The sequence below is a fragment of the Sorex fumeus genome, unplaced genomic scaffold (genome assembly GCF_029834395.1).
Source record: "Sorex fumeus unplaced genomic scaffold, SorFum_2.1 ptg000045l, whole genome shotgun sequence".
Lineage (NCBI taxonomy): Eukaryota > Metazoa > Chordata > Mammalia > Eulipotyphla > Soricidae > Sorex > Sorex fumeus.
The window spans coordinates 6027839-6044732 of NW_026606102.1; the positions used below are offsets into that span (position 1 = coordinate 6027839).

General features: G+C 44.6%; 1 protein-coding gene across 3 annotated transcripts in view; it reads right to left on the reverse strand.

Annotated features, from left to right (window-relative positions):
• The window catches only part of NFIA (nuclear factor I A), a 389510-nt gene that overhangs the window by 115188 nt on the left and 257428 nt on the right, over nucleotides 1-16894 (reverse strand). For all 3 annotated transcript variants that reach the window (XM_056122287.1, XM_056122288.1, XM_056122286.1), the window contains exon 4: nucleotides 13985-14059. In XM_056122287.1, the coding sequence (XP_055978262.1) occupies nucleotides 13985-14059 (75 nt within the window). The remainder of the gene's footprint in view (nucleotides 1-13984; nucleotides 14060-16894) is intronic.

A 16894-nucleotide genomic window follows, 5' to 3' on the forward strand; every position in this document is an offset into this window, starting at 1 on the left:
TAATTATCTCATATTTACCAATTTCTACCCAACAAGACTGAGTGCATTTGAACACTGCCAACAGACATCCTAGGGCATAGGGAAAATGCTGGCCTAAACCTTAGAGAGAGTTTCTTGAGTCCCAGCTTTGCCAATAGCTGCCTGAACCTGGTAAGATCATTCAAACACTGGGCCTCCCCTTCTACTAATTATGCCTAAGGGAGAAGCCAGGCCACCACCACCCCTCCATAGTCACTGCTAGTATGGCCAGTTCTGTCCCCATATTAAGGATTAACATTGATTGAGCATCACTTACAGGCCAGACGCTGAGCTAAGAGTTTTAAACATATTGTTGAATCCATACAGCACCCCAAGGAAGAAACTGAGGAGGTGCAAAGATATTCAGCCACTTTCTCAAGGTCATGAAATCAGAGGGGGTAATGCCAGATTAACCATCCTGGGGTCTGTCTGGTTTTCCAACACAGGTCCCCATAGTTTGGTACACACAGTTGTTGGTGATCAATAAACAGGTCTCAAATCGATAGACAAGAATGCTCATCTTCATCTCCCAGTGCCAAATGTGAAGCAATGCAAAATGAAACAAGACGTCTACCTTCCTGTAGAGAGCACCAGTTTCTGAACAAAAGTCATTTCTCAGGGTTCTTAAGCGGAACTGGCAGATTGAACCTGAAGTACATGAGGATCTTCTCCCATGGAGGCGGTTGTTTCTCAAAAGCTTAACTTTGGGGAACGGTCTCTTTGGATGTTCTTCTTAAGTCATTCATCCCCACCCCACCCCCAACCCCCTTCTCCCCTCTCATGAGGAGAATGTAGCCTTTATGTCACTTCTTAATAAATGGTTTGCTATTAAGGAATCATTATAGTAATGTGGGCTATTGGAAGAAAGGGGTTACTTTAGTAGCCAACCCTCTTAATGACCTGCTCTTCTGCACACATTAGTAGTTGGATAAGGTTGTGGTTATTGAACTTCTGCCATCCACCAGAGACAATCTGCTCAGGCTTGCATTGTTGGAAAGCAAAGATGATGGGGGGTGGGGGGATTCTATCCAAATTTTCAAGCTACTCTGCTTGGGAGATGACGATGCCACACTGAGTTTACAACTTGTTCAACAGGAATCAGCAGGGAGCATTAACTAAATGACCAGTGCGGCAAGCTTGTTGCTAATGGTACGTCTCCTCAGAGAGGCTGCATTTGGTGGAATTCAACAAATCTTTATGGAGTGCTTTAAATGTGCCAGGCATTCTTTCAGATGCTTGAGACACAACAGTGGACAAGTTATATAAAGTCAACTGTCCTTGAGGGGGTTACATTTTAGTGATGAACAATAAGAGTTGTCCCTCTGTCAACTGTGAAGAGTTTGGAATGATGACCAATGGGCAAACCCCTCCACCCTCCCCCACCAAAGACTATTAAGATGGCAGTCAACACTGCCAACATAGAAAATAACTATTCTTTCTCCAGATTCATCTGATGTATTCCCTGGGGCTCAGGGAGATTGGGTACCTGGAGGTGTCCAATGGTAGCCCACACAGTCTGGGTGCCTGGCACAAGTTAATGCTGTTCTGCATTCTAGTGGCAAAGACCTTGTAAGAAAGTTCATGTCAGTGGTAAAAAAAAGAGTGAACATAGAAAAAATACTTGTTCTTCTTTCTATCAAAGGCACAATGCACAAAAATGATAGCAAATCTGGAATCATCATTAAAGGAATTAACTCGGAAAGTCATTTATGGCCAGAAAATTCAACTTCTTTGTTATCTGCTTCCTACCATGATATGCTTCCTGAACACTGCCTATGAGTGAGGGTTTTAGAAAGGAAAAAAAAAACACAGTAAATGTAGTAAAATTAACTCATTTGATCAATTTGTGCTCTAGGCCAGAGTTTCCTGACTGTTGCTGTGAGGGGCTGTAAAACTGATGAATTTGCATGGAAAAAAGAAACCAGTGTAAGTAATTTGTGTAAGAGGTAACACAGACCTAGACTGCTATAATTCAGACACCCTGCAGATAGCAGACTGCTGCAGCATGAGCAGGGATGGCTTAGAAAAATGACCACACTGCAGTCAGTCTGACTTGAATGGAAATCAATCATAAAGGTACTTTCTCTGCAGCTTCTACACCACAGCCTTCAGCAACTCCTTTGCCAAGCAGATTTCTGGACTGCAAGCCATGGTCTCTTCTCCTTTTCTAACCTTCCTTTCTAGAAGGTCTGACCAAAAGCAGGCTGGAGTCATGTTTCATCCAAGAGAAGAAACCCTAAAAGAAAGATGTTGCACTCAAATGTCTCAAATGTGGATTTCCTTCGAGGTAAACTTGAACTTCTCTGCCATGATAAGAAATGCCCAGCTCAGAGAAAAGCCTCTTGCCCACACAAGAAAAAGAATATAAATGTACTTATATAATATATGGAGTGGTGTGTGTGTGTGTGTGTGTGTGTGTGTGTGTGTGTGTGTGTGTGAGAGAGAGAGAGAGAGAGAGAGAAAGAGAGAGAGAGAGAGTGTGTGTGTGTGTGCACACACGCTACTTCTGGCTCTGTACTCAGGAATAAGTGACCCCTGGCAATGCTCAACAGACCATATGTAGTGCAGGGGATCAAAACAGGGTCAGCTGCAGGTAAGGCAAGTGCCTTATGTACTGTCTCTCTCACCCACAAATGAGTACTTCTTTAAAAATGTTATCTTTAAACTAAAATAGGAGCACTTTGGGGCTGGTGAGAAGAAACAGGAAGCCACCAATATTCATCCTCCCCACTCAGAATCGTGAAAATGGCTTATCACTGACAGGCAATTACTGTGAGTTAATTTTCCAATTTTTTGTATTTAGGGACTTCCTTGGAGCGATAGCAGAGCGGTAGGGCATTTGCCTTGCGTGCAGCCAGCCTGGCCAAGCCAGGTTCGATTCTTCCGCCCCTCTCGGAGAGCCCAGCAAGCTACCAAGAGTATCTCGCCCGCACTGCAAAGCCTGGCAAGCTACCTGTGACGTATTCGGTATGCCAAACACAGTAACAACAAGTCTCAAAATGGAGATGTTACTGGGCCCGCTCAAGCAAATCGATGAACAAAGGGAGGACAGTGACAGTGACAGGGACATCCTTGCTATTAAAGAAACTCAGTACCAGATCCTGAGTAACTTCAATATTGGAGCCGGGTTGAGTCTTTTTTTTTTTCCCCCAAATTTTATTAAATCACCAAGTGGTTGAGTCTTACAGGTGTGAGGTCCTGAGTTCAAAACCAGGCACCACATGGACCCTTTAGTACCACTGGGTGTAGCCTAAGTGATGGTGTGACCTGGTCTCTCTTAAAAAAATCTACTCTATAAAGACTTACTCTCTAAGTCCTTTACTTAACTCTGTATTCTTACCATACCACATGGGATGCTGTGTATGTCACAAACAAAAAATGAATATTTACAGAATTGACTAAAATGATATAAGCCTGTTGGTTAAAAAAAGGAAAGAATTACTATTCATCAGGCACTTATGTGCCAGGCAGTGTGCTACGTGATTCTGCTGAATTATCTCATTTAATACATGCTGGGTCCCCCTGGGGAACATATATTTGTATCAAACTCGTTACCAAATGAGAAAATGTACTGGAAGTTTCAGCACCTTGATCAAGATAACACAGCTGCCTAAGCGCCAGAGTGGGGATCTGAACCCAGATTATTCTGAGGTATCTGCCAAAGACACAGCAATACAACTCAGGCTAATAAATTCCAAGGCTTCCCGCATCACCACCAATGCGGAGATTAACCTCTAATAGAGAGAACCCAAAGAATTAAGTATCACTTGCCACTTTACAGGCAAGACTTGACCTAGGCTGAGGATGTGGGGCAAGTGCTAGAGCACAGGTCTGGCATGGGGGTTCAGTCCCCAGCAGTAAATGGCCCCTGAGCACCACTGGGTGTGGTCCCCACAACAAAACCCAGCAGGGACACATAAAAGAAAGAAACAAGATGAGAAATGTCTCCTGTCATTCCCTACTCCCCCTCCTTTTGTATCCAGACCTCAAGTGCCACAGGCAAGGAACTGACCCCTCAGTCTAGCCGGATCCATGGTGGGGCAGGAGATTCTGGCTGGCCCTGCATTAGTGGCTTCTGCCTTTGGGAATGTAATTGATTTTATGCATTTTAGAGTATCATCTCATCTCAGCTTTGGGCTAAGGTCAAATGTGGTCCCCGGCTAGTATCTGATACTAGCCGCAGCCAGGGGACGAAGGCTTCCCTGATGGGTTGCCTCTGATGGCCGGACCGCGCTTTTCACCGCCAGGATCTATAAACCGGGGAAGGCCTATGAAACATCAGCCCCGTCACCAACAGTGCCCTGGGACTTGTGGGCCATTAGCTGCTAGAGAACTGAACCATCATCAGGGCCCCATCCCAACAGGCTTACTGGTCTAGATGCCTACAGTACAAGTTCTCAACGTCATTACTGCTTCTCCTCCATCTATTGAAAAATATTGGGTGCTGATATGTTCAGATAGACCACAATGAGGATTAACTCAGTTCCACTGTGAGATCTAATCGCGGTAAGGCCAAGCATTACTTAACCAGTTCCATCCTTTACAAGGCCTACAGGCACTGACAAGTGTCTTTCGAATCAGCAAATGTTAGCTGGGATGCTAGATTCCAACCCAAATTTCAGTATTATTTTTGGCCTTGGGTTTCTTGTTGGTTGGTTTGATTTTGATTTGGGGGCCACACCGAGTCAGTACTCGGGCTAACATTTGGCTATGTGGTACTGGGGATTGAACCTACATCAGAGGTATGCAAGGTGAGCACCTAGCCCACTGCACTGTCTCAGGACCCTTAGTTGTAGTCATACTGTGGACTAACACAGGAATTCTGTCAGTCTTTTGAAAATCCCCTGAATACCTTCTAGCTCCCGGTTTTCACTTACTGGACATGAATATCAGCCTTCAAAAAGAAATGAGATTGATGAGTACATAAATACATGTATAAAACAAACCATGCTGCCAGTAAGGACCCCAGAAAGCTGCTGTTGCAGGGAATTTGATACCCACAATACAAGAGTAAACAACCTTTTACTACAGAACAAAATATGACTGACAAGAATGTTGATAAGAACTAACCCAGGTGGGCTTAGTCTTCAAGATTGTGTTCTCCCTTGAACATGTACCTTGGTTGTTTATCTCTGTTTCTTTGCTTTTCTATTTTCACTCTGGAGAAGCCTGTGTTTTCTCTTGAACGTGTACATCTCCTTTTTTCTCCCCTCACATCTTTCTACATATGTTTCAATTAAAAACTTTCTTGCGTGCAAAAAAGACAAATAACCCAGTTATTTCATATGTCCCTTGACACGTAAAATGTTACATGTCTTTTGTAGAAAGTGTTCTTGTGTCAGGGTTTGAAAGAGAGTTTTAAAACACCTTATTCTCCATTTAGATACCCTGGAAGAGAAATTTCCAGAATAATGCAAAAGCTGGTTGAAAATGACGAATCCAAATCCCCATCTACTTCCATCAGATGAATCAGAGCTCATTTTAATGGGCTCTCATTCTAACAGGATTACTAACTCTCAATGGGTTACTAGCTAAATGCAGAATATACATCTTTTGTATATTTGGGGGGGGGGGGGAGAGGGCATGGGGGCTATCCAGCAGTATTCAGGGCTTATTCCTGGCTCAGGGATCATTCCTGGTAGGGCTCAGGGGATCATACCCGGTGCTGGAGATTGAACCCTCGTCAGCTACATGCCAGACATGCACCCTCCCCGCTGTACTCTTTCTCCATCCCCCATGAACATAGATCTTTAAGTGAGCCCTTTATAAGCTGATAGAGAAACACATACATTTTAAATCATCTGTGCTCATCAAGCCATCATCCCTGAGCCATCACGAAAGCACATAAAAAAAGAGTTTGTTCCGTGATGATCCAGCAGTGGCCGTGATGGTACCACCCCTGGAAAGCTACAGACCTTGACATTCTCTCTCATAAGCCTCAAAACATTCCTGAGGGGCAGCCCTGTTCCCAGCACTCAGGTGATGGTCCTGCACACAGTTGGCATTTAATAAATATTTGCTGACTGCATACGTAATGATTGCCTATGAGGAGACTACAGCTGGGAAGGGTTCACTTCAATATTACCCAAACAGACATTGGTTAATCTACGAGTTTGGCTAATTCTGAACCCTTCCCAGCTGTGTGCCCTGTTCCCAGAACACAGGTGACGGTTCTGCACACAGTTGGCATTTAATAAATATTTTCTGACCACATAAATCATTATTGCGTAGGAGGAGAACACAGCCAGGAAGGGTTCACTATTACCCAAACTCATTTACTGATTGACAGAACCTGATTCCAAATGCTCTAGCCTAGATTATTTAATTATCATGAGGTGATCTTGCATATAAATGTTATTTTATTTATCTGGTTATTTTTGGTCTGGAAGCCACACCCAGTGGTGCTCAGGTCTGACTCCTGGCTCTGTATTCGGGGGAACCATTTGTGTTGTCAGGGATCAAACCCAGATCAACAGCATGCAAGGCAAGCACCTTACTTGCTGTACTATCTCGCCAGCCCCTTGCGCATAGATTTTACACAATACATGACACAGAGGTTGAAAGAGCAAACGTGGGGACAGAGATCAGAACAAACCAGTGTGTGCCTTGAGGTGCCTTGATTCTCTGTGAGTCAAAGCTGAACAATCAGAACCTCAGCGCTGGCTGGTAAATGTTGCAGGAGCTTCTGCTATAATTGGACAAAGCAAGCCCCCCTCCAGCCTTGGCAGGCAACTCCTCACTACCAGCTCGAACCAGAAAGGTTGTGAGAAATGGAATGGGAGGGCTGGTTCGACGTGCAGAGCTGCGGCTGGCAGGCCACTTGGTGGCAAGAGCTCATTCTTGTCATGGACCAGTCCCAGAGAGCAGCGAGGCATCATAACGTGGCTGCCAGTGCACACAAAGGTCACAGCACATGCACATTTCCGTTGTTAGGTAAGTGAGGGAAGACCCCTAACTTAGAGAGGCATTTTCTGGATGGAGGATCAGGTGAGGCCACCCAGAAGGTGAGCTTCGTTCAGCAGAAAGAGCAGTGTGACACCAACTGCTGTCACCATTCATCCAGGCCACTTGCTGCCGGCTTCACTGTACAAAAACGCACCCCAAGCAGGTCCAGAAAAATTAAAAGGGGGGGGGATCATACAACAAAATATTCTTCTGAACTAATTCAATTTCAGTATTTATTTTGAAATTTTATTGAATTATAGTAGAGGAAACCCACTCAATTAAGCCCGCCAGACGGATATTTTTCTTCCTCAGGGTATGGTGATATTTATCATTTTATCTCTCTGTGAGGAGGTGATTAGAACTAGGAAATGCAACCTTTGCAATGTCATATTCAGGATCATTTGACTTAGGCCTTTAAAAAAAAACATAGATGGTTGATGGGCACTTTCTATTTCAAAAACTTCATAGATTTTGTTTAAGCCTCTGCCTTTTGGAGACCAGGCACTGGGGTGTTTTTCAAGGGATTCCCACTCTTTTGTCTGCTGCAAGCCAGACTCTGGAAGAAGTGCAGTTGACGGTTACAGATAGAAAACGTGTGATGTTCATTTTAAAATTACTAGTAGAGCCTGCTATTGACCATCTAATTATGCCGAGTTCCATTTATAAACATAGCTAACCACTAAGTTTATGGAGACTTTTTGTGCTGCTTTAATAGGATATTGATCGAGAGCATCGCTGGAGTGGGCTGCCATTGAATTGTGTAATGGCAAGCAAAAGGCAAGGTCACCGCGGCTGCTCGCGCGACGCCTGCAGCCCATTTTTTATTATAATCTTTTTGTTTCTTCCTTTAATGCTCAAACCCAGATGATTTCTTAAGACTCTAACCTATCTTTAAAATTAATTTCCCTGGGAGAGGATCACGGCCACCCTGTTGCTCCAGTCGAGGAGAACCAGCTCGTTCAGAAGAGAAAGTTTGAAAGCCCCGTGACTTTAATAAAGACATGGAATCCTGCAGCTCTTGGACTAACAATTTCCTCCGGAGCTCTTTTCTGCAGGATCATTTCATGATTCTTTTTCTTTCTTTTTTTTTTTCTTCCAGGTTTGGACTTATTTCTCTCAAAGAGCTTCAGTTTTCTCCATTGCATCCAGAAGCAGAGTCACTTGTGCTGTTGGAGGGTCCAGCACGAAAGGTCAGAGTATTAGAAATCGCTCTTACTAATCGGCTGGCTGAAAAGCTGTACTCGACAGGTCAGGGAGTCAAGAGAAGCAAGGAGGACCAAAGGACGGAAAAAGGTGCTTTGCCCAGGAGCACCAGGGAGGCCCTCCCCACGGCTGGAGTGAGAGCCCAGTGGGAAAGTGTGTGTTTTCAAGGCAGAAAGCAGCCACTAGGGTGCCACCTCATGCCAGGCTGTGACTGCCGCCGGATTCTGTGCTCCGTCTCCATGGAGGAGCAGCTCAGGGGGTTCCTGAAGCCACTGGCAGCCCAGCGTTGTGGCAGAGCCAGGACAATTCAGCTGCTGGATCTTTAATAGATTCTGCAGCAGTGCGGCAGGAACCAAAAATCGGTCTGGGTAACTGAGAGTGGTTTTCACACCCAAGGACTCTCGGGCTGGCCAGTGTAGGGAGAAGCTCCGGCTTTTCAAAATTCCAGGCCCATGAAGTCATCCCCAGCCACCAAGTTTACTTAACCCTTGCAGCCGGCTCCGGGAAACCAACCACTGGGAGAAACTGAGAGGCCACTGGGGGCCCAGTGACAATGGCCTGTGTGTGTGTATGTGGTTTTCCTCCTTCCCAGTATTTAAGGGTTCCGCGTCACTCCCCCAACTTCAAATCAAAACAGTCAGCACTTTAGCAGGAAATGGGCACAAGTGGTGGGTTTTTCAGGAGGCTTTTCTGGGTTCCCACCAGGAATGGCATTTGACAGCCCTGAAGCCCACACTTGGATGCAAACACTGGTAAAGAAGGCCAGGAGTAGGGGCGGCCCCCCACAAGGTGAGCGGCCTCAGCTCCCAGAGGGGCCCCCTACAGCTGCCTCTTCACAGGAAAGAGACCCGTCTAAGAGGGTTTGTTGGAGAACAGGGCATCATGATAGGAACATTTCAACAGATGGCCCCTGCCGCTTGCCTCCCAGTTTTTTGTTTGGGGGCCACGCCCAGCAGTACTCAGGGGTTATTCCTGGCTCTGCACACAGAAATTACTCCCTGGGCTCGGGAGACCACCTGGGGTGCCAGGGATCAAACTCAGGTCTGATGTGTGCAAAGCAAGTGCCTTACCCACTATACCATGTCTCCAGCCCCTCCTCTCAGTTTTCTGCTGAAACAACTTCAGTGATTTTCACCAGCACTATTAGCACTTATAAACCCCCTCAAAGCAAAAGTGCTGTCACTCTCTCTGTATTTATCTCTCTCTCTCTCCTCTCTCACTCACTTGATCTCTTTCGCTCTTTCTCTCTCACAGTCTCTGTTCCCTCTGCCACCTCCCTCCCCAGAACAGTGATAAATACCTAGAACTGCTTTCAGAGGGTCCTGTCACATGGAATGACACCCCATCTACATTAACTTTAAGGGTCCAGTGCGAAGTCTGCAGCTCAGAGGCCCAGAGCTGTCTTCCCGCGCCTTCACAGAAGATAACGCGAGAATGGTGAAAGGCTGGGAGGCGAGAGCTCAGAGCAAGGTGGATGAGAGGCAGAGGGGGCAGCGCCAAACAGCACGGAGACCCGATGGGCATCATGCAGTGCAGAGTCACCTCCTGGCCACCTGCCTGTCACTTCTCAACAACTCAGCCTACAGCTCTCTTGGCCCTGGCTACCCTGTAGCAAATGATTAAAAACAACCAACCTCGACACAGTTATTTCTGGGAATCCTCAGGAGGAAATGCTGAAACAGCATCCCCACCCCTCCTTTATTAACTGTAAAAGGAGGAAAACCCCCAAACAACACTAGTGGGAAATCTGGGGGAGAATATTTTTAATAAGAAATACTTATAACAAAATAGGAGACTAACACCCAAGGATAGTAGAGATAAGGACCAGGAGTATTGCTCCATGGCTTGGAAGCTGGCCTCACATGCTGGGGGAAAAGGCAGCTGAGATAGAGAAGAGACCACTAAGTAAAGGATGCTTGGAGAGCCCACTCGGGATGGGAGATGCATGCTGAAAATAAACTATAGACCGAACATGATGGCCACTTAATACCTGTATTGCAAACCACAACACCCAAAAGGAGAGAGAGAGAGAGTAAAAGGGAATGTGCCTGCCACAGAGGTGAGCGGGTGTGGGGTGGGGGGAGGTGGATGAGGGTGGTGGTGGGAGAGATACTTGGAATATTAGTGGTGGTGAATGAGCACTGATGGAGGGATTGACTCTAGTCAATCGTTGTATGACTGAAACATAAGCACTAAAGTTTGTAAGCCTGTAACTGTATCTCATAGTGATTCATTAATAATAAATAAATACTTATGAGTAGCAAACGTAAAAAATGAAAGCTAAGAAGGACAACCGCGTCAAAGCTAAGGCTGACAATAGGCAGGAGATATCCAGGCCCTCCATGTTGTCATAATTCATATAGACGAGGGTTGGGGGTCAGACTCTCTAGGGAGAATCTAGGCCAGGCCATGGCTTAAGGTGCCCACGACATTAAGAAGGAACGTAATAAAAGGAATTCTTCGAAGCTGAGGCTATTCGAAGCATCCACAGGAAAGGAAAACCAATGACAAGTTCAACGTTCATTGGCTGCAGAGTAGGGTGGCAAGAACAGGTAGGAGGGGCAGAGGCAAGTTTTAGGAAGCGAGACGACTCAGCCTGACATTACAGAGCAGATCCAGGCTCCAGGTCGCTGCACGGCTGCCCAAACGGGCGGGTCACACAGAGCCCTGAGCGGCCATGGAAACAAAGGGCAAGAGTCCATAATAATCGGCTGAGGCTGCTCAGTCACTGTGACAAAGCATCACACTCACAAAAGCCAAGCGCAGGAGGGGAAACCATGTCTATTGAAACTCCGGCCTAACCTCAACAGTGTTCTACAAAAATAGTCTGTTAATTAAAAAAAAAAAAATCATACCTGAAAAAGAAATCGCGGGTCGGGGGTGGGGTGGGGGGGGGGGGGAGGACAGGGAATTTAATTGTTTCATTTGTTTGGGTTCCTATGGAAAGACTTTTAACCTTGAATGGACACAATTAATCAACGAGAAGTGACTCGAGTCTAACATCCAGTGACTGTTCACAAAGAGTGGGAAATCTCTAGCTTATGTTTGGTTGTGAAACACAGCTGGTGCCGGGAAAGGTGGGGAGAGCAGGGTCTGCTGGGGAGAAAGTAAAGGTAGAGCAAAAGGCTTGTATGCACCCCTTCCTAGCTGAATCCCTGCCAGCACAGAACTCATCCCCCAAGGTCTGGGTGCACCCCTGAGGCCCCCAAGGACCGCCGAGTTTTGTCCCTAGAAGGCCCAGCATCACTGAGGCTCAAGTGTCAATGTTCCTGAGCGGGATGCTAAGCTGGGTGGTCCCCGCCAGCTGTGCGGGTAGTCTCCTGCCTTGCACCTTGACAAACCTGGTTAAAGAACTCAAAGAGGGAAGAGGCTGAAGTTGAAAGTTAGGCCTGGGGTCATGGTGAAGCTGATACAGCCTCAGGTTCGTGCTTGCCCAAACTGTCAGCACATGGCTCCGTGTCTGGGGGTCCAAGAGCCAGCGCACAGCCATACACAGAACAATCAGGTGTCCAAGAGCTGAGTGCTGGCCCCTGTGCCAGGCTCTACAACCTCCCTGAAACAGTCAAGAGGCCAAGCTAGAACCCACATGGCATTTGCAGGTCCCTTGGCATCACAGGCAGGTTAGAGTTCCCTGAGCAACAATGGCAGCAGACTCTGAAGGGGCTGTGAAACTTCACAGATGCCTTCCAGGAAGAGGAGGAGGAAGGACACAATTCTGGGGGTGATTCTAAATGTGTGAAGAGTCTATCCCTCCTTCCTGGCCTCGGGGCCCCAATGGTAATGAGGACTGGTTTGAAGTATTCCAGCAGCCAGGGTAGAATAGAAAATTCTAGAGCTCTGACAATGGGGCGACAAGGATATTCTTTCTGCGCCTTAAGATGGTTTAGATTCTAGTAAGGGCCTAATGAGCAATTTTGCCTGTAGATCCACTGGACACTTACAATCAGATCTCTACATCCCACTCCTGTCATGAATTTGAAGAGTAATGGAGTAACCCTTGGGACCCTTTTGTAAAACTGTAACATAAAAAACCAGGCAGGTACACGGGCATTGTCACTTGGGTCCCTCCTCCAAGTGACTAAAGGAGCTGAGTTTATCCCTCCCTTCCAGCCTGTGCTCCAGCCCAGCGGGACAGGCTGCAGCTTCTCCATTCAGCTGGAAGCCTGCAGCTCCTGTGTCACTCCTCAGCTGACAACTGGCCTGCACCTCACAGGACACTGCCCCAAGGAGGGTCCCTGTGGCCCAGGCTCCTCCCCCGGGAGCACCTTCCTGCTCCTTCCCCTGTCTGGTGTCTCACTGTAGATTCTTCAAGGGGCCAGGCTAAGAGGATGAATTTCAATATCAAAGACTTCATAATCATGTACCCACAATTTGACTTTGGAGCAATGACTTCAAATAAAAAGGCAACTTCACTCATTTTGCAAAAATCAAATACAAATCAAAAACTACAAAAAAGCAGAAGAACCCTTTCTTATCCAGTATGGGGCATCTCAAGAATTACTTTATGCAACATATGTGAAAGCCTCACCCCGGGAGACAGTAAGTATTCAACAGTTTCTTTCTATCCCTCTACCCCCACCGTATACCCTACTCTCTGGAATCTCTCTTTTATTTTACTATATATATTTATTTAATTATATATAGTAAATATATATTATAAATTTATTAGTCAACCTGAAATTACAAAGTTATTTGTAATTTTTCTCTGTTTCTCTCTCTCTCTCTCTCTCTCTCTCTCTCTCTCTCTCTCTCTTCTCTCTCTGTTTCTCTCTCTTTCTTTCTCTAAGTTTTTGTACTGTGGTTTAACTCTCTGGATTCTTAAGAGATGTTCTGACTAAAGACATAAGAACAAACTCCAAGGTGTAGGCAGACTGGTTGAGAACGGTGGGCACACTGGCACTCCAGGGCACTGGGAGTATGAACTTGAAGGGAAAGTCCTGAATTTCATTCTGCCTCATTCCACAGAGGAGCAGATGCAGCAGGAAGCCAATGCTACCAATGCAACTTTATTTCCTGGGTGTTGCGACAAAAGGGTATGCCCAGGGCTTACTCCTGGCTCTGTTCTCAGGGGTCACCCCTGAAAGGGATGCTAGGTATCAAACCTGGGTCAGCTGTGTACAAGGCAAGTGCTTTAACTCTATGGACTATCTACCAGGCCCAGCAGCAATGTAACATTATAAAAAGGACATAAAAATATAAAATTTAAGCATAGGATTATGGGTTTTTTCCCCTTCCTCTTGCTATTGAGAAGAACACCATACTTATTATAGTTATGCTTTTAAGCAAAAGCATGTTTTTCAGAGGTGTATGTTTAAATGTGATTCCAACACTTTCTCTTTGGTCTGCCACATTATGTCATAGCAAAAATGTAATCAATGACACTCTGATCAATGGGACTGGTGGTGACAGGTGCTCTTAATTCACTGAAGCTGTGATTATTGACAAGTAGGTAATGATCCCATGTACCTTGTCCCTCATCAAGGGCATTAGCATTCCTTAAAGGTCAATACCAAGTTCTTTCAAAAAAATAAAAGTTCTTAGAAACCTGGGAAATCTCTTTTTTTTTTTTTGATCTAGGTTTCACATTTAGAACTTCAGGAAGTCTGTGAGACACCCTTTACCCATGTCCCACAATGAACTGGTACTTTTTTTTTTTTTGATCTTAAATTCTTGGCTGTCAAAGTGTGTGGCAAAACTTTTCCAGTGGGTGAATGAACAGAGGGATTTCTGAAAGCTACTTATATCTCCTGGAGACCCAGGCACATAGTCAGCACAAGCCCAAGACAATTTTGTGGTAAACACAATTCAAGATACTTACTCTGTGACACTCTTACCAGCTCGGTCACACTAAAAACACCTGATGTGACGAAACTGTCCTGGAAGCCCAAATGTCCTGGGAAAATAAGAACAAGAGAAACCAAGTGTCATTGACAGAAACCAAGTGTCATCGATAGACTGACAAGAGACTTTTAAATAGGAGTTTCATGGTGACATCTCATTTCACACTAGACACGAGGTAACATTTGCGTGTGAGGGCACAGTCATTTCGTAGGGTAGCTGCATTTCTGAGCTGAATCTGGAGGCCATGGGAAGCTGAACACAAACAACTGGATGATTTTTTTTTTTTGAAATGGCTAAAAAAAAAAAATTCAACAGGAAATCTGAAACAAAAGAGGATTTAAAATAAATGGTTACCTTGGCTGACCTTTGAGAATTTAAGGACTGGGATGAAAACAGGCTACCTAAGAATCAACCCAGAGAACTAAATTCCACCATCATTTTAAAAACATTATTCTCTAAAGAAACATCTGATGAGGATTAGATCGCATTCATTCAAATCCAACAAGATTTAAGGGTGTTCCCTTTATTTTAAGATACAATAAGTGAATCCTGTAAATTCCCGGGACTACAGAAAGTAACCCAACCCTTGAATACTGAAAATAAATTCTTCCAAGTATAAGTAATTTAGAAGTTTTTAGACAAAAATAAAAATTCTCTCCTCCACACCTCCCCATAGGTTTATTTATTTAATCTTAAAGATAATCATGCAACAGTTCCAATGTATCTTGTATTTCTTATCTTCTTTGCTTTTGTGGGACTTTCCTTGAACAAGGTTGATATTCATTATTATTTGTTTATTTATCTTTACAGTAGAAGCTGAAATATAAAACTTAGAAAAAGCAAAGAATACATAATCAATAACATCATTTTCCATTCTCCCTCTAAAGCTTTTTCATTCTCTGAGTCTCAAATAGGTAGACTTGATATGTTATATACTATTAGCATAATCAACTACTTTAAAATTAGGAGTAGTTGGTTAGAGGAATTTTAAAATTAAGTGTTCTTCATAATTTTGTATACCTTTAGGGAATGTAATGTGAAAAAATATAGGCCAATCTGAGTATGTAGCAAAAATCCATTTAAAATTATGTTATTGATAAAAGCTAGATTTTGCCTACTAAGGAGAAGCAAATTTACCTGTGGCATCATTTATGCATGAATAAATTTTATTAAATGTCATGCACATAAATACATGCAAAAATCCTCATATTTGGAGGATTATAACAACATATAAATTATTATTTTTTTCCTTATGTTTACATTGGACTTCTGCATAAGGAAGTTGTTTTACTGAGACTTAACAGAAAATAATTCACTTAAATTTTATATCAAACAGAGAATCCAGGACATTTTACAAACAACAGCTCGAAATTTTAGGGTACTACACTGCCATGAAAGTAGCAAAATCTCTTCATTTGAAGAACTTCTTAAGAAGTTTTATCTCCTAGGGGTCAGAGAGATGATAATACAGCAGGTAGCATGTTTGCCTTGCACGTGGCAGACCACAGGTTGGATTCCCTGCACCCCACCATCTCCTGAGTCCCATCAGGGGTGATCCTAGAGCAGAGGGCCAAGAATAAGCCCCGCGAACCTCTAGGTATGGCGCCAAAACCAAAAACAAAAACAAAAAAATATTAAAAAACGTTTCAGCTCTCAAAATAAACCACACCCAGGTCCTTAGTAGACTTTCATCTCGTAAGTGCCCAAGGTGTCTCCTGGATTAAGAGAAGGAGAAATAAGGGTAAACAGTGATAGAAAATTTATCCAGTGAGACCTTGACAAAACAAGCCAGAATATCTCTTCCTATTGTGACAATGTTAACATTAAACTTATCCCTCAGACCAAAACAAAGGAAATCCCACCACAATGTATATTAAGTTTGTCTTAAAGCACACAGAACAATGGCAAGGAAATTCCCAGGTAAACCGGGAAAGCTGGGTTCATCTCCAGCTCCTGCTCATCTCCTTGTCACTTGCTTATGGGCTGATACTTGTTTCCGTTCCAACCTCTGAAATTCCTGACTTCAAGGAAGACTTCATAGGAATTTCTATACAGAGTAGACGTGAACACATGTACTTTCAGGCTGCCCCCGAAAGAGCAAGCGATGTATTGTGAAAGCCAAGTCTCATCTGGCAAAGGCCTTGAGAGGGGGAAACCCCTACATTCATCCATTCAAACTCTCATCTCTCATGAGGGTCCCTTTCTTTCGTCCGCCTCTGAAATGCGGTCCTTCTGCGGGGCTGGTGCCCATCCATCCTAAGACTGTGCTACTGTTAACTTCCTTTGAGGACGTCAGCGATGGGTCTTTACTGCAATGGCTACGAACACTAGCTTGCTTCCTTCAACACTGTCTTTCATGTCTGGGAAAAAGCAGTTAGTAAGGATATTTGTGGGATGAGTAAGTGGTCTACAGGTCAATCATCCTCAAATCATTATCTTTAGCCAACAAGACCTCCCTTCTGGGTTCCAAACTCATAGATTAGAATGCTTATGGCAAGGGCCAGGACCACTGGCCCATGATTGGCAGCCTGCTACCAAGCAAGTGGTGCAGTGGGAAGGGTAGTTAGGACAGAGAAGGGACCACAATGACAGTGATAGTTGGAAATGATCACTGGACAAGAACTGAGTGCTCCAAGGAGGTAAAGGGATAAACCTGATAACCTTTCAGTACCTATATTGCAAACCATAATGCCCAAAAGGAAGGAGAGGGAAAGAGAGCAAGAGAGGGAGAAAGAAGAAAAGTGCTTGCCAGAGGCAGGCTGGGCGGGGGTAGCAGGAAGGAAACCGGGGACATTCGTGGTAGGAAATGTACACTGGTGAAGGAAAGGGTGTTGTAATACTGGATGGCTGAAGCCCAATCATGAACAACCTTGTAACTTAGTATCTC